At 37.8% G+C, this 26,489-nt stretch overlaps 1 protein-coding gene across 3 annotated transcripts in view; it reads left to right on the top strand.

Moving 5' to 3' along the window:
• The window catches only part of trappc8 (trafficking protein particle complex subunit 8), a 79,674-nt gene that overhangs the window by 4,288 nt on the left and 48,897 nt on the right, over positions 1-26,489 (top strand). Inside the window, exons 2-12 of one of the 3 annotated variants that reach the window (XM_077220960.1) lie at positions 1,277-1,471; positions 3,460-3,543; positions 9,978-10,067; positions 10,619-10,793; positions 13,633-13,786; positions 16,185-16,269; positions 16,378-16,628; positions 17,180-17,295; positions 17,378-17,528; positions 17,661-17,761; positions 25,969-26,074. In XM_077220960.1, coding sequence (XP_077077075.1) covers positions 1,277-1,471; positions 3,460-3,543; positions 9,978-10,067; positions 10,619-10,793; positions 13,633-13,786; positions 16,185-16,269; positions 16,378-16,628; positions 17,180-17,295; positions 17,378-17,528; positions 17,661-17,761; positions 25,969-26,074 — 1,508 coding nt within the window. The remainder of the gene's footprint in view (positions 1-1,276; positions 1,472-3,459; positions 3,544-9,977; positions 10,068-10,618; positions 10,794-13,632; positions 13,787-16,184; positions 16,270-16,377; positions 16,629-17,179; positions 17,296-17,377; positions 17,529-17,660; positions 17,762-25,968; positions 26,075-26,489) is intronic. The other 2 variants (XM_077220961.1, XM_077220962.1) reach the window with 2 other exon arrangements.

Raw genomic sequence — 26,489 nt, 5'->3', positions numbered from 1 at the left:
ACATGTTGTGTTGTAGCTCATAGTCAGTCATTATTGCGCTGATTCACTTGTTGTCTGTTCTTCTCAGATAACTCTTTCAGACACTAAGAACAATTTCTTCTATTCATATGTTGCAGTGAGCTGTGGATTCGTAGACATGATATTAACACAGTTAAGGTGACCCAAATGAACACTGTGCTCTCTGTCTATGTGTGTGTTTATCCCTCGGTAATGTGATTGGATTTATTCAGGAATGCCTTGGGAGCAGAGGAGCAAAGTCTCATCTTTATTCTGTATGTAATGCTTATCATGTGAAGTGTGGAGTGAGAAAACACGGGCGCATTATTGGAAAGTGTTCAGAAGAGGGTGTGAACATCAAGGAGTGTCAACATATTTGAACAGGGAAGGGTGGATGAAGAAGGATAAGGTCAGGTCTAGAGGTGGCCAGATGTCAAGCTTAGTGGAAGCCCAGCTGTGTTGTGCCATTCCTTAACCTTGACTGATCATTTAAGTTGACAGGGAGCTATAATCCACTGTAAAATAAGGAAATGCTAAATCCTAAATACTCTCTCCAAAGTTTGTCCACTGCTAATAATTAACTACATTTGTATAGTGCTTCTATTATTAAATATCATTTCAAAAGCATCTACAAAAATAGAATAGTACCTTTTCAGAGATATACCTTATCAGAAATATCATCAATATTAGTAATCAAAACATGAATCAAAACGTATTTACATGAAGTACTTTTATATTATATATTATATTGTTATACAAAATAACAAAGGTTTATATAAATATGGAAATAAATAAAATGTCTTTCAAGAGTCAGAAACATTGAACTGATTCTTTTCCATGTGATTGTGTTTCTTGTGTGTGTGTGTGTGTGTATGTATACTGTGTGTATTTATATGACAACATTGATAAGAAGAAATGTGTCCTGTGCAACAAATCACCATATTATAATGATTTCTGAAGGATTATGTGACATTGAAGACTGGAGTAATGATGCTGGCAATCCAGCTTTGGATCACAGGAATAAATTGCATTTTAAAATATATTACAATAGGAAACTTAAAAACAATATTTATTAAAATAAATTTTTTGATAATGAACTCATGGTCCAGGAACAACCAATTTTGGGTTCTGCTGGACACTAAGTTGGCTAGGATCAAAGCTTCAGCTACAAGAAAATTAAATTAGCAGTACTATTATAAATTTGCCATCAGCTAGTTCAACTGACAAACTTCCTCCTTCTCTCCCTCCTTCATTTTGTGCCCTCGTTACTGAACTGTAGGTCATCTGCGTGACCCCAACAACCAAGTGGTTGTGGTGAAGGGTCTCCGGATCAGCGTGACTGGGATCAGCACGCGTCCTCCACAGACCCCAGAGCTGCAAAGGCTCCTCAGCCAGGCGGTTTCTGTCTGCCAGCCTCCTGAAGGCTCGCCTGCCAACGTCATCTCGGCTGGAGACTACGACCTCAACATAAGCGGTAAGTGCTTGTGAAGAGTTTTCTGTTCGTGGTGGGGAAATCCGTAGAGGAGCTGATTATGTTACTGAAAGCGGAATGGCCTAAAGTGAACAGAAAAAGGAACTGACAGAATGTTTCCTAATGCAACATATTTACAGTTTACATAGCCCTTGCAGAATCTATATATGGCCATTTGTTGCATTTTTTTTTTCAGTAGCCTTAAATGAATCTGGGCAATATAAGCAAGCAATTATATCTCAATATGCTTCGTTTTGGTTGATAACAATGTATATCATAATATACACGTTCTTTATGGAAACAAGGGATGTCATGACTAATTACCATAATGTTAAACTACATTTTTTTTAACCGACTAGTCGGAAAAAGGTCTCTTTTCAGTGATCCATTTGAAATAGCCTGCTTAATGACATGGAGAAAACAAACGCATGCGAGGTCTGAGGTAAAATTAAGTGATTTTGTTTATTCATTTACACCTTTCAAAATAATGTATTATTTTTGGCAGAGGCTGACGTTTGGTTGGGCCAGATAAAATGACAAGACACAGGATTATTGACAGCAGCAATAGTGTAGGGGTAAGGCGCCTGGTAGAAAGTTTTGAAGCAAAACGACCCGAGTTCAAATCCGCCTTTTGTCGAACTTTCTCTACTCTTTTTTTTTCTTTTCTTTTCTTTTTTCCCCCCTTCACAAATCAGATCGGAAAGTCATTTATTTTCAATAGAAATTAAGAAAATGTTCGAAAAGGGTTTAATAATAATGTTTATTGGTAGGGGTAGGTGTAGGGAGGGCTTTATTGTCCTAATAAAGTGGCATCCATTTATTCATTTTAATAAATATAGTCATTTACACTGTTTTTATTGCATACCATTTCATGTACAACAACACTGAGGTGCAAATAGTATCCGCCACTATTTCTAAGTATAAATAGCATCTAACTGCTATTTTTACATAGTGTTAATAGAATCTATCACTGTTTTCACTTGGTGCAAATAGCATATCGCTAAGGAAATACAGTCTATCTGCCTATTTCTCATTTGTAACATTAGCATGACTGTAATTTGACAATTTCAATATCGTCTAGCAGCAACATTGTTCGTCAAAATAATGGTTGACATCAAAAATGTGTTAAATTTAGATTTTACAGTATACAAATTTTATACTATTTAATTTTAAATAGTCATGAACACTGTAGTGAAAGGGCTTTAGTAATAAATAAATACTATACTGTTTTATCTGTCTGTTCCACATATTTCCCCCCTAATGTAACTAACATGTTTTGCACATTTATATTGATTTATTGGTTTTTACAGACATTTATGAATATTCAAAATGTGTTACACATAAAAATGTTGACTTCTCTAAATGAAAAAAAAAAAGATATCTGCAGAGGGTATGTAAACATTTGAGAAGACGAAGAGCAGTCTCATAATATAATTTCTTTTTTAATGGAACTCGTTTCATATCAGCACCTGATGAGGGCAGCAGAGGAAAAGAGTGAGAATCCAATGGCATAATTGTCCATGAAATTAAAGGGTTTGGTTTGCATTACACATTTATGATTTATCGTTTCTGATCTTGTTTTTCATTTTTTTAATCCCCCCCCCCCCCCCCCCCCCCCAACACTTCTCTTGTGGATGCATTCTTGGTAAGAGCTCATACACATGCATTCCTTCAGTGTGTGTATTCCAGGTCTCACACACGTGTGCTGTGCTATGCTGTGCTGTTAACCCTTTAAACAATGAGTGTGATGTGTTTGGTTCCCTCTCAGACATTAGGCTGCCAGTAGAGCCCGTCCCCCCACATATCCCCTCTGCTACACCAATCACTTAGCTGTGCCTAAAGCCCCGACAAACTCCTGCCCTGTTAACTGAATGAGCGTAGATGAATGCCCATTACTGGCTGTGTCTTGTGTTTTTGGTTTTGGATGCGTTACGCTTTTGTGGTTCCTGTCAGTGAGCTTTAACCAGACTACCTGTCTCTTCTCCTCTCAGACCGCACGGTCAAAGCGAGCGTTCCCTGGTACTCTGACTGGAAAGAAACACTCACCCAACTGAGCTCGTCCAAGTACTACACAGGTATTCCCGTCCTTCCCCTGCTGGGAGTGCGTGAGAGGGCTTTCCTCAGACGCCTTTTCCAAATCATTTCCTGGCCTAGCTCGCTCCGTAGCACACCTGCCGCTAAATCTCCTTTCCTCTTTCAAATCCAGCTTCCTCCTTTTTCTCAGGATGTCGGTGGTGGTCCTATAGCTTCTTGTGTGTGTGTTTGAGTTAGATCCAAGGGAAATGACTCATTGTGCTGAAACTGTCATATAATGGCTTAGTGATTTCTTCATTATATCCAATCAGTTTGTGTTCCAGTTGAGAGTCAGACCATATTTAACGATTGTTTCGACCGTCTTTTTTTTTTTTTTGGTTCAGTTCGTTTTGTAAGGTTTTCAGCTCAATGAGTCATTTTATCCATCTCACTTTCTAGTCTAGTGTCTCCTCTTCTCTTTAGATCCACTGTTCCTGTTGCTGTGAAGTAGAGATTAACTTTACATGCCCTTTTTACAAATCAGTTTGATTTTATGTGAAGTATTGGTTTCTTTCTTGTTATACAATGTAAAAAATATGTTGTCAAATTTACTGTAAAATACTGGCAGCTGTGGTTGCTGGAAATGACAGTGTTTCAGGTATTACAGGATGGCATATTGATGCCTGTATAGTAAACAACTTCTAACCATATATTTTATAAAGGGATATTAATAAACCAATCAACTTGATGCATACCAAAATCCGATTTTTATCTTTAAGTGTACTGATGTACCACCACAATGATATGAACAGGTGTTAAGCTAGAAAAGCCACATGATGAATCATTGCTCATTGTAAGTGGCTTGTGCATTAAACTTGGCCAATACTCATATATAGACATTCACAGGGTCATGCACACAAAGACAAAACACAATCTGGGAAACACTCGGCACTAAAATAATGCAATAGTCATAAACTGAATAACAGAGAATGTAGCGCTAAACACCCTATTGTACATTACTGATACTAAAAAGAAGAATCTAAAAAGTACAATCTAAAAAGTATTTATATAAAATATAATCATGATGAGTCATTCAAAGACTTTTGGGAATGCTCTTATACAGTTTTTTTTTAATCACAAGTTTTCCAACTCCAAATACAGAAAAGTTGTGACTTTGTAAAATGCTATAAAATCAAGGATCTGTGATTTTGTTAATTCTCTTTAACCTTTATTTAAAGTCCCCCTGTGGTGGAAATCAAGGGTTTTAATGTTGTTTATATGTCTGTGGTGTTTTTAATATGCTTTAAGACAAATGTGTAAATTCACAAGTCAACACCCTTGCTGAGTATTTTCTCCTTAAAACGGCAGTGAACCAAAAGCCCTATTCGGACGGTTATTGTTTCTCATGGGGTCGTAAGGTATTTTCATAATTTACAGGGGCTAGTCTGTGATTTTATTGGCGTACGAATCCAGAATGTCAGTGTTTTTCTCCCACCATTCGCATGAAAATCCCCGGCCGAATTACCTACTGTTTTTTAGAAAAATACCAAGGTCGTGTGGAAATTGAATTGGTGTCCGAATCCACATCTCGGAGTTTACAAGAAGAGATCATTCAAGTCTTTTTTGGCCACTGCCCAGCACCGTTCAATAACTGTTGCGCTTAGCATCCAATTTGTATGCATTTAAAAATTCTAGCCTTCACTTGTAACTGAAATGCTGGAAAGTATTTACAAGAACAATATTTCATCACCGCTCAGAAGAGAAAGAGAAGAAAAGCACATAAACATTTGAAGTGGCCTGTTATGGCAGCAATTATATACATTAAAAAATAAACCAAGCAGCTTTGTGTTTACCTCATGTAAAGAAGAGAATATTAACTTGTTTCCGCTAATTTTCACATTTTTAAAACGAGATAAATTAACGTTTTGAGTTTAAATACAATACAGACAATCATTTTAACTAGTGCGTATATCTTCCTATTTTAAACAGGAGATTTAAAATATCAAACAATAAATGGGATTATTAAATTATTTTCCTATTATTAAATTAAATATGAATTTTTTCGTATTATTCCAAGCATATGACATTTTATTTGCAGCAGACAATCATGCGACTGACCACATAAGCAGTGCGCTCCCGGGTTCAAAGGATCACAAAACTCGCTCCTTCACTGTGAATAAATCACAATCCGAATGCATGAGTTTGATCACTGAGGTGCCATGCAAATTTATTTTTACAGACGTCCACGTGAGAAACAATAACCATCCGAACAGGGCTAAAGACAGTCTCAAAAATGCGATTTGAAATTGCTGGTGTTTCTGATGTCACAAACTACCTTGTAACCAATCAGGACAACGTGTGATCATCAACGAGTGGATCTCTGAGCTGCTGTGAGTGAAAACGAAAATCTTTTCTTTGTACTTTTGTCAGTTTAATAAAGGTTAAAGAGAATTAACAATCACAGATTCTTTATTTTATTGCATTTTACAAAATGTCAAAACATCTCTGGATTTGGGCTTGTTTGTTTATTCATAGTTTTTACTTTCAAAAAACACATTTGACAGTATTTTACAGTGAAATTTCATATAATGTAATGTTAAAACATTTACTGATTTTCATTGTATATGACAAGGTTATCTTGCAGTTAACAGGTTTTTACTCTTACACATATATACTTTCTGTACACATTACAGATATTTTTACATTCTATCAATACACTAATGCTCTCAGTCAAGTAAAAAGTTAGCTGAATATTATTTAAACTTTTGAATTTAAAATATGCAAAACACATTTTCAAAAATGCCTTGTGGTTTTTCTGAACTAGTAAGAAGCTTATACAATAGACTTGTTTAATGTTCATGAGACACCAAACAGACACCAGGAGATATACTAAAATTATTTTATTATTTATGGAAATTACTTGCAATATTTGTAATTATGATTAGCCTTTATCGTTACATTAACACATTGTCTTCTTAGCAGGGGGCTTCAATGGGATACACAGCATTACTGCAGGGGGCGTGCTAATTATGGTTTGAAAACAAATTAAAATGTTCATTATGCAAAAATACATTTAACCACAGCTAAAGTTCAGCTAAATGTTTAATTGTCCAGGCCATAATTTAACAGTCGGTTTTGCACAGTATGCAACAGGGGGTCCCTATAAAACCATCAGGGGATCCTTGCACTGATAAAAGTTAAAAGCTCCTGTTTACACACACACACACACACACACACACACACACACACACACACACACACACACACACACACACACACACATTTTAGTATATCTTCTCAAGGGACTGTACTATAGAAATAAAACTTGGATATATTTTAGAGTAGTCAATGTGCTAATTGTATACGCTTATTTCACGCAGTCGTTATTTTGAAATCGAAAGCGAGGCTCCGGTGGGAAGAACCCCGGAAGTAAAAATAAACAACAATGCCTTGGACTACCAACCTGAAGCTTCTGCCGCGATTTACACTATTGGATGTTAATATCCAATATAGGATATGGAGATATAGTTCGTTCCTGCTTATTTTTTTACTTTCTGAAATTTTTTTTTATATATAAATTAATTTCACTGTGTATAGTCTAAAGTATGAAATAAATGTATGCACATTTTTAGAATAACTAATTTCTACATTAAACACAACAATACGCGATCGCATTCGCGACTCTCCTATGATTAAAAGCGACACTGCCGGTTTTCTTCCCACCGGAGCCTCGCTTTCGATTTCAAAATAACGGCTGCGTGAAATAAGCGTATAGCAGTAGATTTTTACTGTCCTCTGAAAATAACTCAACATACAGCCATTATTGTCAAAATAGCTGGCAACAAAAGTTTCATTTCTATAGTATTGTCCCTTGAGAAGATTATATTAAGATGTTTTTGCTGAATTGTGTGGGGTGCAGGGACGTGCACAGGAATTATGAGGGGCAGTTGCTCTGACCTGAAAAAAGGGCTTCCCCTACATTCAGTTGTGCTTCTTGCTCGTATTCAGTTCTGATGGTAGGCTACTGGCAACTACGCATGATTTGTAGTATGATTGCGTAAAGGGAACAGGAATTCCGGTAGGCAACAGAATCGACTGCTAAAACCAGGGCCGATCCTGAACTCCCCCTGGGGCCCTAAGCAAAAGGGGCCCTCTACCTGACCTGTGACACCGTGAGCTATGTAAACCATTTGCCATTGCCACACAATCACACCTGACACTTCAGTGCTCCCAATACAATCCTCCCTCCTTGAAACAAAACAGTCAAAGAATAAGTACAACAATATAGAACAGAATGAGGTTCAAACAAACAATATTTATTGAATAGAGTATTTTCTATAGAATGTTAACATAACAAGTGAATATTAACGTAAACATAAATAAGAAGAAAATAATAAATTATAACCCTGAGCTTTGGCTTTTGGGATTAACTTTGGTTCTCTCTACAGCCTGGGTATTTTCTGCATCAGTATGATTTTTTTTTATTTATTATTATGCATGTTGAAGCAATTCTTGATTTATGGTTATTATTTACTGAGGGATGTGCATCCATATTGACCAGTATGTCCAGCTAATCAACATTTTAAATTCAATATAGCCTATAAATCAATAGTCAATCAATGTCAAATTGTCAATACATTGCTTTCTATCTTGCATAATTAGTGCAGTTGTTTAGAGTTTTTAACTACACTGAGACTAGATAATCAGTTTCTTGTTTTATAAATGTGACTTTGATTGGGAGTGCCATCATTCACTGCATGTATTGTACAGTATTTCTGCTTGAAAAATGCGAGTTTCATTTCGTGCACGCGCATATGAACGCACGATAACACACGCGACGCGGTTATGTTTTCCGAGCTGCAGTAAACAAACACCGTTTCACTTTGTCGTTTATCAAAAACAAACGTAATAATTTTTTTTATTTTACTCTCACTTTTGTCAGGCACAAAGTGATGCAAGAGATGCACTGCCTGCCCAGCTAGGTTAGCAAGACCGAAAAACATCAAACTTTGCTGACATCAAACTTAGAGAGGAGAGAACACAAGTTTACCTGATTGTTGTTCCCGCAATTCACTCTCATGGGTTTTTTCTTCCTCTTTTCGTGACCAGAAGGATAGTTTCGCTTCATTTTGTCATGGATGTTGTACACATTAACTGACACGCTATGACACGAGATGGAGGCGGGGCCTTAAGTAATTTGTGGGGTCTTACGCACCGGTCGCGTGCAGCGCTGCAGCCACGTAAACAGTTTGCCCTTCCCTTACTGACTTTCAAGTTCGGTGCACGAATGGAAGTGAATGAGGCTTTGCGATTTAAAAAAATAAAAATAAAAAATGTATCTAGGCCTATGTGAAATTCTGCAGCCATTGTACGATTTTTTTTTTTCCTCGGAAGGGCAACTTGAGTCGAGAAGGGCATATGGGCAGTTGCCCGGGCAACCTGAGCAACCCCCCTGTGCACGTCCCTGGTGGGGTGTACTCACTTTTGTGAGAAACTGTGTGTGTGTTTGTGTGTGTGTGTATATATATATAATTTAGTAGTAATATATAATTTAATATAAATTAGTCTAGTTCTTTTCACTTGAGAGTTGCCATTGTAATAATCAGAGCTACACTGCAAACAAGGGATGTGGTTCATTGATTGTAATGTGCTAGATATGGTTTGTTGTATTGTAGTGTCGACATGGTGTTTCAGCTCTACACTCTCAGTAAAGATTCAGATAAAGAATTGATCGCGAGGCTGCCAGAGTGGAGTGCATCATGCCGTCTGCTTATTGTCATGAATGATTCAGAGAAGACCATTGATTGAGACGAAATGTCAAGGAACTGAACTAATGAATCTGGAGCATAAAAATCAGTTCATACTCATCTTCCCCCATTGCTGGATGGACTAAAAGGGGGAAATTGATCATGAATGCTGATGCGTGCATTCAAAACAACCTGCTCTTCTTTAAGCAAAATTAAAAAAATTTGTGTGGGCGAAATCAAATAGTTTGAGTAGGAATACACACGATTGGGAATTTCTCGTGCGGATGAAAGATTTCCCCACACGGATTTCCCAGTGGCTTCAAGTTGACCAACTGAAAGCTGCTTGGTTTAACTTCTGTGTGAGCTTTGCTTTAGATATTGTTACACTATTGACAATAAACAATGGACCTTTTTTGCCCCAAAAATTGAACTGAAATTTTGCTAATGTGACCGGACCTTTTGGCTTTATGCTTCAAAAGTGCAACTTGAATGAAGAGCTGAATTTACATTTTAACAAATTATTGGCAAATTATTAGGTTGTTTTCTTTCTGTTATTATGCTGTAAAAGACTCTTGAAATGTGATCTGTTAAGCTTATATGGAATATCAAATGTAATTTCCCCCCCTATTCGTCCTGCCTTTCATAATGTGCTTCTCTCCTCTTCCGCCTGGAGGGTTGGTCATGTGGCCTGTATTAATCTTGTTTCTGAAACAAGATAATATTTCTTTGTGTGTGTGTTTATCTTACAGCCACAACACCATGGTTTGAGACTTACCGCGAGAACTTCCTGCAATCCATGCCAGCATCAGAGCACGAGTTCCTCAGCCACTACCTGGCCTGTATCCTTTAAAACACAGAAAAACAACTTTCTTTGTCCCTCTCCTCATAACTTGATCTTGCTTTCTCTTTTTCTAATGCTCGTATTCTTTCTTTACCACAAGGGACGCACCACAATGTTGACTGTATAAAACTTTCTGCCAAGAATGCTATAAAATGTCTATTAAAAACTATTTGTTTCTATAATTATTTAAATAAAGTATAAATGTAATCTAAATCTAAAATGAATGTCCATTAATACAAAAAGGGTATATATAGACTTCCTTTTAAAAGTCTAGAATAACTAAGAAGTCTCCTATGCTCACCAAGGTGGCAATTACTTGACAAAACTACAGTAAAAACAGTAACATTATGAAATATTATTAGATTTTACATCATTCAAATATGCTTACATGCACAGTCTATCCAGATTTTTGATTGAGTTGGTTTCGGGCAAGAAGATATATTTTGTCACTCTTGTATTTAGCACTCTCTTCTCCTCTTTTTTTTCTCTCAGTCTCTTTTTTGCTCTTCCCTCCATCTGTATTGAGAGATCTCCTGAACTCGGCTGCAGGTATGTTGGTGGTGTCGTCCCATGAGGCGGTGCCGACAGAGGAGTTCCTCAAGCTGTCCCAGGAACAGCACAGAATCCAGCACAGTGGAGAATACACCCACCCCAAATGGTTCATCCCCAACACGCTCAAATATTACGTGCTGCTTCATGATATCAGTGACGGAGATGAGCAGAGGTTTGTGTGTGTGTGCATGTCAGTTTCAAGAGTTCTCCTTGTACAGGGGTCGAAATTAACTTTTTTCCTTAGTAGCGCTAGTGCTCACAACCTCAAAATAAAGACAGGGGACTGCAGATGTAAATTGGCTTATGGCTAACTCTGGTACAATGCATCAAATTGTAACATTTATGTTTGAAATTGTACATGGTCCCTAATAAAAAATAAATGAATAAATAAATAAAAAGTTAGGAGCACCAGCAAAACTTTTGGAGCACCAAAACTAAAATGTGTGAATTAGTGAAGCGGTTATATCTGCTGATAATGTCCGGCTCAGTTGGGCCAAGTATTAAAAAATAACATTCCAATCAATAACGGGTGGGTTGCGGAAGGATGTGAGAGAAATCATTAATGTGTTCATTTTAATAAAGACACGGAGCTATCATTTCACGGTAAACCGCAATGAACATGCATTACTTTCGGTTTCAACAACAACGTACATCTCTTCAGGGAAAACCAATCAAGAAAAACATGCCTCAAGCACCTCCTAGTGGTCATTATATAAAACACAAAGAAACAACCTATGAGAAATTGCTTAAAGGTGGGGTTAGCAGTATTTCAAAAATGCTGTTGGACATTGTTGATATTTGAAATCAACCCAAACACATCCCTCTCTTCATTGCTCCGCCTCCAATACTCACCCTCCAATCCTAACAGCCCTGCTCTGAGTCGGTCTCGAACCCCGATCCCGCGGTATGTGAGGCGAGTGCATTAACAATGACGCTAAACGCCACATTCTATAGCAGTCGTCAGGGTGACTCTCACTAACTGGCCTCCGTTACCCACACAATCCAAGAGTGGATGTCTGTTTATCATAGCAGAAGCGCAACAAAATAATGCTTCATGAAATATAAAGCGCAGATGATGAATGAATGACAAGGAAGCACAAGGAATGAACGTACAGTACACAATAGTAATTACAAACAAGAAGTCGTTGTTAGTTGCTAACAGCACAGCAGCTCCAGACAAACAAAGACACTCAAACCTAGTGTTCTGTTTTCAGGCCTTCCCGCTTGGGTCTCTCCAGCACTGAAAAGCTTTTCTAATATTACAGCGGGTCCTAAAGCCCTTGCCCATTCATAACTCTTCGTTTTCCAGTGATTTCTTCTGAGCGTTTCTCTTTTATGTTGTCTCATCTCTATTTCTGCAGTCTTTCTTCAAATCTCCCTTTTGCTCATTCTCTTTCCTCCACCGTCATACACCCCTTAATGCCAATTGGCTACACACATTTCTTGTTGTTTGTTCTTGTGTCTTCCAAACAGTGTTTTCAAATACCACTTACCCCACCTTTAACAACTTAACATCCTTAAAGGAGGGACATCCATCTTAGGAACACAAATTAAGATCTTTTTGATGAAATCCGAGAGCTTTCTGAACCCCCCCACAGGCAGCAATTTGTCAGGCATTCTCAGACCGATTGTTTCGATGAGGATCCAAATGCGATTGCCGTGTTCATATATGCCTAAACGAACCGAACTAAGTGAGAAAACGCACCAGGTTCCAAAAACAAAGGCTCAAAATGAGCCAGGTGTGAAAACGTCCTTAGAGTCAATAATACTTGATACCATACTATGCACAAGTCGTTTGGGCAACTTTCAACTAGTGCTCCCACATATGATCACTATAAACTAGAGCTGCACGATTATTTGTTAAGAGATTGTGATCTCGATTCAAACACTCACACGATTTCATTCCTACATGACAACAATTCGGCCATGTCTATTAAACTTTTCACAAGAACGAACTTGTCCAGAGCCAGAGAGAGCAGTAAGGTTATGAAACGGCTTCACAAACAGTCTTTTCAGCCAAACGGTATCATTATTTCTGTTACAAATGTTCATATTATCCCAGAAATACTGCGACCGCACAGAGGGAACATTGTGTTGGCTTTTAAGTTCCACAGAGGTCACACCTTTGACTTTTGGAAGACATCACACAGTCTTCCTGGGTGAGGGGTTGTGAAGATTAAGTGGAACAATGGTGTGTTTGATCGGTCCAGTCGTTACATATCACACGAGGGCAATTAAAAAAATATGCACAGAAATACACGCACATTCTTTCAAATAAGTGGGGTTTTCTTGCTATTGGCACTTTTTAAATTTGTAAGGTGCTCAATTAGATTCTACTTTAATTATGTAAGCTAGAGGTTAAAGAAAACAGGAAAAACGATCTACATGCATGAAGACTGTTCACTCACAATTCATAATTTATTACTGTTACTCAAATACGCTTATTAATTAAACTGCTTCTAGCTGAACTGTGCTCAGACTTAATCTTGTATTTAAAAAGAAAAAAGTGTCCAGTGCCGAGTGAGTCATAAATGCTCTTTATTCCATATGCCATTCAAAGCCTCTGGTGTTCCCACTTGTTGTTCTGATTCTGCAATTAAACGAAAAGAGTTGATCAACACTGGAAACATGTATCCAACCCTGCTTCGGGGATTAAAACGAAAGTGATGTCAGGAGAAAACATTTCTGCTTTTCTTTTGTAATTGTGTACATTTAATTAGAGGAAATAGCATAAAAGTAGAATATAATGAACCTTTAGCCAACACAAACTGCATTTGCAATGTGCTTTCCTATGAATATTGATTTCTGACATCAGCTGAGTGACAAGCATGCTTAAACCTTTCCATTCACTGCATGTGGATGCGTTGCCAGTCACTGTAACCGTGTTCTGTCTGCAGCCTCAAGGTCTGATGAATAGAAGATAACTTGACTGTGGGGAGAAGGATTAGGCTGTCATTTTATATTTATGATGGTATAGAACAACTATTAATGTCTATCTCTGTTTCCCTCAGGGCGGACTCAGTGTACGAGGATATGAAACAGCGGTATGGTACTCAGGGCTGCTATCTGCTCAAGATAAACTCCCGGAGCGGTAGCACTGGTGCGGACGAACAGATGCCGGACCCCTGGAGTCAGTACTTGCAGAAGACCAGCGTACATAACCCTGTGAGTGCCACAACCTCACTGCAGGCAATGAACAGGCAACTCATAAACGTCTGATTATCGTCATAAAGTCTGGGCCACGTTGCATTGTTTTTTTACCAAGAACTAGAAGTTTTAATGGCGTAAGCGAGGAATCCTCCACAGTGGTCTGGTTCCGGATTCCAGCTTGTTTCCAACCGGACCACTAGACATATGACAACAGTAGCAGCATTTTACCGTACATTACAGTTAGCAGTGCATCAGAACAACTGAGCGGTTCACACCACAAGCATTCAGGGTTGTTTATGATAATAATCTTTTGGCACTACATCCTCTAATATTTTTATCTAGAGCCAAACTTCGGTTATTTTAATAACAGTAGCAGAAACACAGTGAGCAGCAAAATGGATTAAACGCTAAAACTAGTGGTGGGCCGTTATCGGCGTTAATGTGCTGCGTTAACGTGAGACTCTTATCGGGCGATATAAAAACAATCGCCGTTAATCTATTCTCAAAGTTGGGTTGGGAGCTGGGTCTATACTACGCAAGCCTAGATGACTTTCACCTTGATATTTTAGCGCAGATGTATACCTAGACGAATTGCACTGTAGGGGGTAGGGATGGAAATTGAGAACCGGTTCTAAGTTTTACGAACCATCGATATTGTATGCCCTCGACATTAACGATTCTTCTTATCGATGCTCCTGCTCCGAGTCCCAGCCATAAAAAACCGTGGCGTGAACTCACAACTTTCCCTTTTGTCCTTTATGGGGCACCATAGGGCGACGTCAGCACAGTTCAGCATTAGTAAGTAAACACAAGTACATCTGATTGAACGTGATTTATTTTCATCACTAATTATCATAGTAGAACAGCTTTCTCAAGCAGTTTTTGATGCATTTTGGAAACAGGAGATGAGCCCCTGGTCTAATGCGCCACCTGGCTTGAGAAACCCGTTCTCAAAGACTTATTTTTAGTCATTATTTGGGTAGCGCACATATTCTGAATGCCTTCGGCAGAATTCAAATGAGCCATTTTAATCTAGATTAATCTAGATTAATTCCAAGATTCCAGTGAGATTAATCTAGGTAAAAAAAAATTAATCTATGCCCACCACTAGCTAAAACACTGCCAAAAACGAGAATGCAGCAAATATTTTTATCTGTCATATGACTCTGGCTGTTCCAGCCATGTTTTTGAATTCTTAATTTAACATTATTAATCAGCATGTTAAGAGCATTTCATAATAGCAATGTTATAATTGGGAAAAATATTTGTTGATGGCAAGAAAAGACGACTTAAACTTTGAAATTACTAGTTAACTTGGTTTGCTGCTCATGGTGAGGGAGTTTTTAGTATTTTTCATGACTTTTGATACTTATTTTAAGAAAAATATAAAAATGGTCCAGACTTCAAGAGGAAAACACCGAACCCCCATTCAGTATATTTTCTGTCACATGGCCTTCTGCCTTGCATATGTATCTAAATGTGAAATAATAATAGCTTTATAAAACGTCTCATCTTACCTTTTAATATTCACATCTAATTGGGCTTAACTGATTAAATATTTTAATTTGTTTATAGAAAAATTCTCAGCACTGCTATGGCTCTGAGGGCCCAGTATCCTCATCCTCGATGACTGTTTTGACTGTTTAGTTTTTTGTTGTTGTTTTTTTTCAGTCTATGGCATAAACCATGCAAATCAAGGGTACAAGTAATGTAATATTTTGTTATTTGTTATTTTTTATTATTTTATTTATTAAGTTAATTTTATGGTCCATGGTGGAAGAACACTTAAATATTTTATTCTATTACTCAAATAAATATTATACATAATAATGTACACTTATATAATATTCTTCCACCTTTGGTCCTTAAAATTAGTAATTTAATGTTATGAAATTTGGTATTAATATTGAATTATAATTATTATTATTTTATAATTAAACATTTTCTTGAAGTAGTACATTTAAATCATTTAAAAATACATTCTCATTACTTTTTTAACAATTTGTTTTTAAATGTTTTATTTTAAAACGATTTATTTATTTGTATTTTATATTTTAATAATGGTTTAATTGCTTTTCATCAAACCCCAATTTGGGAAATATTGCTATAATATAATACTTTTATTTGCTATAATTTCCTCTAATGAATTATCTCAGTGTTTATTTTTTAAAAGCAGTGTGGTGAACTATTGGTAAATCTAAAATCAGTTTTGATTGCTGTTTTAACTTTTTTACAATATTGAAGTTAGAGAGTTATCTGCAAAATGCATGATGTAATGATTCAAATTGTTCTTAGTTTTTGTGGAAAAATGTGTTGCCCTGATGGAATTACTGTTGTGTGACTAAGTTGGATTTGAAAAATTTAATATGTTCTGCCAAATGAAATGTTCCCCAACCCTGTTGATGTTTAATAGGAGCTATATGACGAATGTGCAGTGAATAATGCGGTTGAAAACAACATCGGTGCAGAGGAAGATGGTCTCGATCCTTCAGTTAGAGGTTAGTCCATTCCAACTGAATCCCATTACCAGGGATTTGGGTTATAAACCTCATTTTGATTAGAAATGTTGGTCTAATGTTAATTAGATGTTCCAATGATGTTTGCAGACACAGACAGCATCTCAGAGACTCATCCTCTGCAGCTGGACCAGCCCACTGATGCCGGGTACCCTAGCAACAACCCTATAAACAGTGTGGATGTGACGAAGGCCAGCTTGACCTCTCACTCCACCCCGACCCCTCGTGGAACCTGCCTGACCCTGAATGACCACGACCACATCCGGCAGTTTATCCAGGAGTTCACTTTCAGGGGATTACTGCCGCACATCGAGAAAAACATACGGCAACTAAATGACCAGGTACATAAACGCACACAAATTATATGTTAGATCTAATTAATCTCAAATCTCTGTATTGATTGACTTATAGAGCAAAGAAATAAAAAGAAACAAGGGTGAAGCTAAACCACATCTGTCTTGTTTAAATTGTACAGTACATATTTATTTTATAATCCCTTATACATTAAAATCACTCAAAAAATCATGTTTTACTATTGGCTCCAACATCTTATATTATATTTTTTGTTTACCTCCTTAAATTATATATACCTTTTATAATTCATTCTTGTTGGCTGTATTGCATTATTCCATTGTTTTGCTGTTGATTTATTTATTTGCTTTATTTCCTTTTTTAAATATGCACATCTTGGCTGCATTCGTACATAATATAGCAGTTTTCATACTTTCAAAATAAATTTAATAAATTACCCAAGAGTACAAGCCGGGGATCTGTTAATATTTAAAACTTTTGACCGTGATGCAAATATAGTTTTTTCCTGAAAGTTCTGCACAGCTTTTGAGCTTTTCTTTCATCTTGTCTTGTCTTCATTTTTCTTTATTTCCCATTCTAGCTTGTCTCGAGAAAAGGTCTGAGCCGATCTCTTTTCTCCGCCACTAAGAAGTTGTTTGGTGGAGGGAAAGTCCCCGAGAAGAGTATTGCTGAGCTAAAGAACACTGCAGGGCTGCTGTAAGCGACCTGAAGTACGAATTTAAACGTTTTTGTTGTTCTTTTATACATCTCATCTGATCATTGATCCTTGTGATATCAGCTATCCCTCAGAGGCTCCAGAGCTTCAGATCAGGAAGATGGCCGACCTCTGCTTCCTAGTTCAGCACTATGAGCTGGCCTACAACTGCTACCACACTGCCAAGAAGGACTTCCTCTCCGACCAGGCCATGCTGTATGCCGCGGGATCGCTGGTGAGACGCAAACCAAGCTGCTGATTGAAAAAACCTCCACAGATAGGGACAGTGGCATTGTTTCTGTGGTTATAAAGAGTAATGCTGTCTGAACATGCGTCAGAGTGATTTCCTGTGTCTTTGTCTTTACAGGAGATGGCTGCTGTCGCTGCATTTCTGCAGAGCGGGGCACAGAGGCCGTACCCTGCACACTACATGGACACGGCCATTCAGACCTACAGAGACGTGTGCAAGTAAGAAAATACTTGGTCTTAGGCATGCTAGTATTTTCACCAAAAAATGGTTTTAAGCCAGTTATGTCTTTTGCTGTAGTGTGTCAGTGGGAAAGACGCTTGAAGAAACCTACCAGCAAAGCTACCTGAAAAACTATGTGCAAGTGTACTGAGGACAAAATTTGTTTTAAATGCAAAGGGTGCTCTCACCAAATATTGATTTGATTTAGGTAATAGAAGTTAATTGATGTTATTGAAATGTTATTTTTGAAAGCATCCTCACTTTACAGCATTTTTACACATGTGCCTAAAACCTTCAAAGTACTGTAGCTTTGCAGTTAGGTTTCTTCAAGCGTCTTGGAGACGTTGGGACGTTCGAGAAAATTATATTTGAAATATTAAAGCCATAGATGTGATTCTTGCGCTGACTAATGTTACACTTATACTGACACTTACTGGCGTGCATGCAGCATTGTGCAAAAATAAAGGTTTACAGCAGGGCTATTCAAATACAAATTCAGTTGGGCCAGATTTTCAAACCAAGAAGGTTAGCTGGGCCAGTCATTTCAGCGGCCAAGCAGCTCGTAATGACAAATAAAAAAAACACAAACTAATTTATTGGAAAAACATGTAAGGTTTATTCATTGTTTCTCTTTTAACTTTGGTCAGTTTGCATAGCAAAAGTTGCATAAAAAAACAACAATAAAAGTGCTAACTGAACAGAATCTGAGGTAGCCCCTACTTTTTCCACTTACAAAAGAAAAAGAAAAAAACTGACCTAGGCACCTCTTTCCTAAGCCTACCTAGGCTACAAATCTGACCTATCTGATCACAAAGTGCATAAAACAAAATAGTGCACAGTAGTAGGCTATTAGCAATAATATTAAGTTTCCTTTTGAAATAAAATAAATCTTGCTTACATTTGACCCAAGAACATTTCAAAGTGCATACAATAAAAAGTGCACAGTATTCACAACTATAACACATGAATACAAGGTGTACTACTGCACACTTTGCGAACATATTTTAAATCACCACATGTGTGATTAGGCATGCCTTTGTTACACATCCCACATTATATATTGATGTAGGCTACAGTTACCCTTCTGACTTGGGGTGACCCTGCACCACTAGGGGTGGTGATGGCGCAGTGGATAAGACACATGCCTTTGGTGTGAGAGACCCGGGTTCGAATCCACTGTGAGACACCAATGTGTCCCTGAGCAAGACACTTAACCCCTAGTTGCTCCAGAGGCGTGTGACCTCTGAAATATAGCAATTGTAAGTCGCTTTGGATAAAAGCGTCAGCTAAATGAATAAATGTAAATGTGACTTAGAGGGAGAAGTGACATTTTTTGTTTTGAATGAGAGGAGTGACTTTAGGCTCTTAAGTTGTCAATACAACCCGAAGTCATTGGTGGAGAGTACGGTCAGTCAGGGAGCAACAGGAGTTGCTTTTTTAGGGAGTTCATGTGTGAAAACTTGACTCAAATGTGTATGTTGATCCAAACATACTGAGCACAACGGTCGCTACTTTCTTTAATTTAGGGAACTGATGTACGTTGACATCAGTCCAAAACATTGCAGGCCTGCTAGTGCAAAACTCCAGTGCCATGGTTACAGATGACTGCATGTCAGCAAGTTCGAGTGTAAATTTCCCCTTGTCAATGGAAGGGACCACTTTTTTTGCTCTGGCGGATAAGTCCCCTTCTATTGCTACAGTGAATGGGTCTCTGACAAAAACGGCCACCTCTGTAGGCAGAACAAGTCCATCCAATCGACCAGAAAAGTTCTTTTTCAACCTCGCAATGAAATCTGTCATCACATCCGTGATTTGTGCGGAAGATGAGATGCAATTACGGAGTGTCGGAAAATGCAGCATTCGGCCTGTGCTAAAATCAGTTGCGAAAAGGTCCAGTTTAACTCGGAATGCGCGCATCTGTTCCACAAGGTCGATGACAGTTTTGTCTCTGCCTTGTAGTCCCATATTGAGATCATTCAGGTGTTTGAATATGTTGCTCAGAAAGCAGGCATCGGGCATGAAGCTGTCGTCCAGTATGGGACTCAAGTGCGTTTCTGCCTTTTTTTTCTTACTGCTGCGGAGGAAAGTTATGATCTCCTCTCTGAGACCACAGAAACGCTCCAGTGCTTTGCCTTTGGACAGCCACCTCACGTCATTATGCAAAAGCAGGTCGTGATGCTCGGCAGCGGTGTTTGAGGCTTGATGTGGAGCGAAGTGTCCATTGTCGTTTTGAGCGCCCCGCTTAGTTTTGCGCACAACACCGCCTGAGGCACAATGCAGTGTAAGGAGATCAACTGAGGTGCAAAGCGGACCAACGTGCTGCCAAACCATTCACTTTCCCTGTCATGGATGGAGCCCCACCTGTCACAAGCATGCACACACGCTTCATATCCAGACCATTATCTTTAAAAAAAGCGGACATTTTCCCAAAGACTATATCGCCAGTTGTGTGTCCTTCTAACGGCAGTAGGCCGAGAAGCTCCTCTCGGAAGCATTTGGTGTAGAAAAAAACCGTACATATATGCACAACTGAGCAGTATCAGTTTTTTTCTGTCGACTCATCTACTGCTATAGACAGTATGAGCTTTCATCAGGTCTCCTAACAGCGTTTCATACACATCTGGAGCAAGAATTTCAACCCTACGAATGTTGGGAGGTTGCTTAAGGGCCGCCAATTGAATAGCCCGGGTTTACAGTAACCGATGCGACTGCAAATGCGGTATTCGTAGTGACCTGTGAAAGTTTTATTCTGTGTGTTTGCTAAAAAGGGCAGATCATGTGATAAGCAACATACAATAGCACTCATTCAGCAAAATATTCAGCGGCACATGAGACTCTTTACAGATGTGCCACAAACTGAAAAAATATTACCGACTTGAATGTTTATTTGACATTTATTTGTAAATATCACTAAATTAGGCTATTTATGTAGGATTTTGTCACAATTATGTCAGTATAGCTCCTCAACTCATCTGTCAGTCAATACTGGAGGAGCCAGCCACAACATACTGGGAAGTTCCACGATAATGTCTGTGGCACATGACACAATCCATGGGCACATATCACAAGTTGTAATGGCTCAAGCCACTATCCACTGGCCAAAGAAGACCGGATGTGCCATCGGATGTGCCTCTCAGCTTAGCGGCATGTGCCATTTGGCTTCTATGCGTCAGATGCCATGTCACTTATGTTAATACTGCTACTTAAGTTTAGGCTACTTGCCTCACAGACATGAGAAATAGACTGTATATAGAAAGCTTGAAATGTCTACTTTTTAAACAAACCAATTCAAATAGAAAACAAATATTCTCTGATTCTGTAATAATCCGTATAAAAGCTGCATTTCTCTCTATAGTGTGCTTGAATTGAAATGGGTTATATATTACGCCTGTATATTGAAATCATTATGGTTCAGTATATTAGAAAATTAAATTAATATAAACACACGATCAGTCGACTAATGGCTTAAATGAGCGACAACTAGTCGACTAGAACAATCTTTAATCGGGAACAGCGCTATTATTATTAAAATAAAATTTTAAAAAGTCATTCTTGTTTTCTTATTTGGCCAGATGTGTTTGTGGCTTTTAAAATAGTTTAGCATTTTAAAGGGATATTTTACCTAAAAAAAAAATGATTTACTTATTTACTCAGGTGTATATGACTATCTTTTCTCAGACGAATACAATCGGAGTTTAAAAAAAAAATTCCAAGCTTTATAAATGGCGCTCACGGTTTTAAAGCCCCAAATAGTGCATCCACCCATCTTAAAAGTATCATACACCTCCAGGGGTTTAAAAAAGGCCTTCTGAAGTAATGGGTTTTTGTAAGAAAAATATCTGTATTTAAAACTTTACAAACTATAATAACTAGCTTCTGGAAAACATCCGTACGCAAGTCGACTTACAGCGGCTGTGCGAAGTTGACGGGTTGAGCAGTCGTGTTTTCCGAAGCTTGTGATAGTTCTTCCCAAAAGTTTGCTTGAATTGAGTAATTCAATCTGTTTTTTGTCAAGATGAAAACGGATTAAACCTGTCAAACTAAAACTAGACCCCCAAAGGGAAAGATTTATCACCTAATATTGAAAAGAAAGATGAGGTCAGAGACACGAAGCACGACTACGCAATGGAGGTTTCTGCGCACAGTTCTGTGGCTCCATTTCTTCAACCCCAAGTAAAAATCCTGCAGAAAAAAGTGAAGGCTAAAATCTCCAACGAAACAACTTTGGAGGCAATTTTAAAACTGGAAAAGAGGGTGGATTAGAAACTGGCGGATTTACGTGAGCAATCCAAGCAAAGCAGCGCCATGATTCAGAAAACTGGTTCAGGTGAATAGTCGAAATCGAAAACTCGAAAGAGGTGAATAAGAGAGAAAAAAAGTCCAGGACTTGGAGATACTAAATGAGCATCTTCGCAAAGAGAACTGTGATCTTAAGCAGAGGGTGAGAGGACAAGAAAGATGAGGTTGTGTCTTTGGATCAAAGGTATAGAAGAGAAAAAAAGCTGAAGCTATCAGATTACATGTCATTCATATCCTAAGTAAGATTGCACCTGAGATGGAGGCAAAGATGGAAGAGGCTGTTGACATCATCCATAGGCTGCGAAGAAGGATCGTACTGTTCACTCAGAGGCAGGTGAAGGATGAAATTTGGCATTGAAGCAAAACATTCTCCTATTTGCAAGGCGGAAGGATTGCTTCCTCGAGAGGATTTGGAAGACAGATGAAAACTGTGGCCTCAAATCGAACAAGCAAGGAGGGCAGGAAAGCCTGCTTTTTTGACGGTCCATATGGCTTCATAGAAGGACGAAAGATTGCTTTTGATGGGTAAAGTTATGGATAAAGCTGATGGAAGCGATCATTGGTTGATTGTGGTAATGAAAATTGATGGTCTTTTTTCATTTTAATTAATATTTATGGCTTTAACAATGCAGCTCAAAACCAGAAATTAGTAAAAGATATTTGTGATGGCAAACAGGAACTAAAGTGCTGTACTCATCTGATAATGTTTTAGTAGTAGGGGACTGGAATATGGTTCTAGACGAGTGGGAAGATAGATGGCCTCCCAGACTTAAGATGTTTGGCGATATTTAAATCCTAAATGTTTTTTCGTGGTTTGAACGTAATGGCGAGAGCAAATCTAGAATTGATTATTGGATGGTAAGTGAGCACATTCTAAAATATGCTTCACAATCTACAATTTCTAAAGCTCCGTTAAAGGATCATTGCTTTATAGATCTCGTTTTAGATCGTTGGAAGTTCAATGCCTTTCTCCTAACAAATAAAGAATTTTGCAATAAAAATCAAGTAATTGATAATAGGGATGGGCATGATTAATCGACGATCGATTATTGATCATTAAGAATTTCGTCGATCACGTTAATTTGTTATCGATTATCATTAAACTAATGCTGCTGCGTTGCGTAGTGTGAGTGGAAAGTGAACGTGTTCCCCGGGCTGGTTGGTCAAGTTAGCGCGGAGGTACCTGTGCATCCCGGCAACGTCAGTCCCCTCAGAGCGGGTGTTTTCAGCGGCTGGACTGAAGCCTTGTTTACACTCGACGCGTCCGCACGAGCGCGAAGGTGAGCGCGGCAAAAATGACGTAATTGCGGTATTCGGTGTGTCACAGGCGAGCGCGTCGAGTAAAAACGCCTCGTCTGTTTGGGGAGGTGCGCGCGCAGTCTGCGGAGACTCGCGCTGCAGAGCCAGGCGAAAGTGTAAACGAGGCTTGACGGTCAGGTTGCGGTCGCGTCTGACCTCAGATCATGTCATCAACATGCTTATCTTTCTCCACAAAAATCAGTAGACTGGTGTAGAAGTTGTATTTGAGTTACTAGTTATTTTTTACGAGGCTTTGTTAAGTAGCCTAGCCTAATTGATTGTTACAGTAGGTAGGCTAATCTCTCTCACCCTCTTTCTCGACTCCGTTCTTGGATAGTTTTGAGTTACATTTTGACAAAACCTGTCAGATCTAAGTATTATTATGTTTTTGGTTAAGTTATTGTTTAACATGATTTTTTTATTATTTATTATTTTGGAACAAACGAGGGTCTCTGTTTAAGAACGCCAACTCGCAGCTGCAGGTTCCGTTGCTTTCGAGCACCGCAGCGCATATATATCTTCAAGTTTAGCCTAACCGAACGTCCAGATTTACTGCCACAAGTTGATCATCTTGTAATAAAGATCTAATCGAGGAAAAACGCGCTGTATTTTTGTATTTTCATTGCATTTTTAATTTATAAAAAGTATATAATATAAAAATAAATAATGAATTTGAATATAAAAATATTAATGATTAATCGATAGTCGATCGTTAATTCTCCCGACGATCGACTAAGAAAATTTAATCGAATGCCCATCCCTAATTGATAAGGGTTATAGATATAAATGATTCTTTTGATTGTAATATAAGTATATGGGAATTTCTAAAAGTATGGAATTTTCAATGGGTTTCTCAAAGAAACTAAATGAAAAAATGGAGTATGAAAGGAATTAAAATTTGTGAAATGTCAGTGCTGTAACAAACCAGTTTTAAATAATTATGAAAATGATAGGGTGATGGAGCTTTAAATTCGATTAGTTGTATCTTGAGGGCACATGGTGCTTTTATAAGATTGCATGTCAAGTGGATTGAGAATGGTGAAAAAGAACTCTGCGGTCTATGTTTTTCTAAATTACTGAAATATGAAAAGGAACTCTATCAGTAGTTTTATGATCCAGGATCTTAGAATGATCCAAGATTTTAGAAGAATCGAAAAAGAAGTTTCATTTCTATTCTAAACTACATTCTTCTAATTTTTTCTTCAGATGAGTCGGATCTCTCTCTCTTTTTTTTTTATTTTTATTTTTTTTTTGCTAAAATCCGCAACAATATTCCACGTATTGAGAACTCTTTAAATTATATAATTCAGATACTAGGATTGAAGAATTGGATCCATTGGTGTAGAAGATGCCTTTAAACAAATCCCCAGGGACAGATGGGCTCACTAATAATTTGTTAAAAAATATATTTGAGAAATCTACTATTCTGTGCCCTAAAATGTATTGAAAAGAAAGAGATGATAGAATGTATGAAGCAAGGCTTGATTACATTGAATCTCAAAGCTGGTAAAGATAAAAGAGTTTTAGACCATCTGATGCCTATCACTTTGATTTATAAAAAAAAATTCTGGAGCTATCGCTGCTAGGCTGAAAAAAGGGATTTCTACTATAATTAGTGAGACATAACCAGGGTTCTTAGGAGGAAGGTCAATCCATAATAATATAAAATTTGTCAGGGATGTGGTAGCTCACCATTATTATTTATAATGGTTGCAGAGCTATTATCTATATTGATTTAAAAATAATGGTATTGATTGTTTAACAGTGTTGGAAAGGCAAAAGTCAGTTTGCTGACGATACAACGTTGTTTCTAAAAAATGAACATCAAATTCCACTAGCCTTATATTCTGTCAACCATTTTTCTAAAGCTTCAGGGCTACATTCCATCCAAAGAAAAAGGGAAATATTAACATTACATGAGTTTCCTTTGCAGTCATTATTCAATATACAAATTCAGAGATTTGATTATGTAACTTTTTTGTTTATCTAAAGTGGAAGCATTAAAAAAAATTGACCTACTGCGGAAGCGGAACCTCTGACGCGTTACATGACATAATGAAGAACACGGAAATGCAGAGGATAGAGCTAAACAAAACACCGGTCATGAATTAGAAGTCTAAAACGAGGATTTTTTTTATATAAGAGAAGAGGAGCTTGAGTTTGTTGCCCAGGATTATTTGTTTGAACTGTGAGTGACGTCTGTTCTCACCTACTCCTACATCCTACGTTATACATCACGTCAGGTTACGCTTCCGCCGTAAGTTGACTTGCATACAGATTTTTGTCAGACGCTGGTTATCATAGTTTATTCACTTATTTTTATATATTTTCATATACACTTAGGATGGCTTGAGGGTGAGTAAATCATGGGGTAATTTTCATTTTTGGGTGAACTGTCCCTTTAATGTTTTTATTAGTATTTTAAATAAAAATAAAACTCATTTTAGTTGTTGCTTCTGTTTTTAGGCCGGGCATTATATGCTGCTTTAATACTTGAGCACTTGATGAAAGGATCTTTTATTTTTTAATTTTAGTTTTGATGGAAACATGTTGCATGTATTGTATATATTATATGTGTAAGACATTGTTGTTTGTGCTTTTGTCACAGAAACATGCTTTTGGCTGAGCGGTGTTGTCTTTTAAGTGCTGAGATTTTGAAGAGTCAAACCAAATACTCCGATGCTGCCACACTTCTGATCAAGATGACCAGTGAGGTGAGCTCAAGTCTACATCTGAAGACGGTACCAAATATTTAGTCATTTCTTCACCATTATCAGGCAACAGGGTTCGTACAAGGTGCTTAAATGGCTTGAAGTACCTGAATTTGACTTGTTGAAATGAATCTGAAAAAAAGAAAACAGCCGTCGCAACATTTTAAGTGTGTGAATAGCGGTTGGAGCTCTGCCTCTATAAAGCGGTACTGAACGCCAATTCCACTGAATTGTTATTCTTCAGACTGTTGGCTTGACATCGTTTGAACAAGCCCAAAAAGTTGCATGCCATAGAAAATAGTCATATTTTTTAAAAGTGTAAAGGGGGCGTGTCCAAAAAAGTTTTTTTTAGAACCACTGGTTTAAGGAGATTTCCAATTACTTGGACAGTGCTGGTCAATTGATATCTTCACCCTGG

Source organism: Siphateles boraxobius, unplaced genomic scaffold (genome assembly GCF_051911475.1).
Source record: "Siphateles boraxobius isolate OS27281-9 unplaced genomic scaffold, OSU_SipBor_1 8, whole genome shotgun sequence".
NCBI lineage: Eukaryota > Metazoa > Chordata > Actinopteri > Cypriniformes > Leuciscidae > Siphateles > Siphateles boraxobius.
The sequence above is the reverse complement of the archived record's forward strand: the minus strand, read 5'-3'. Positions and strand labels throughout refer to the sequence as shown.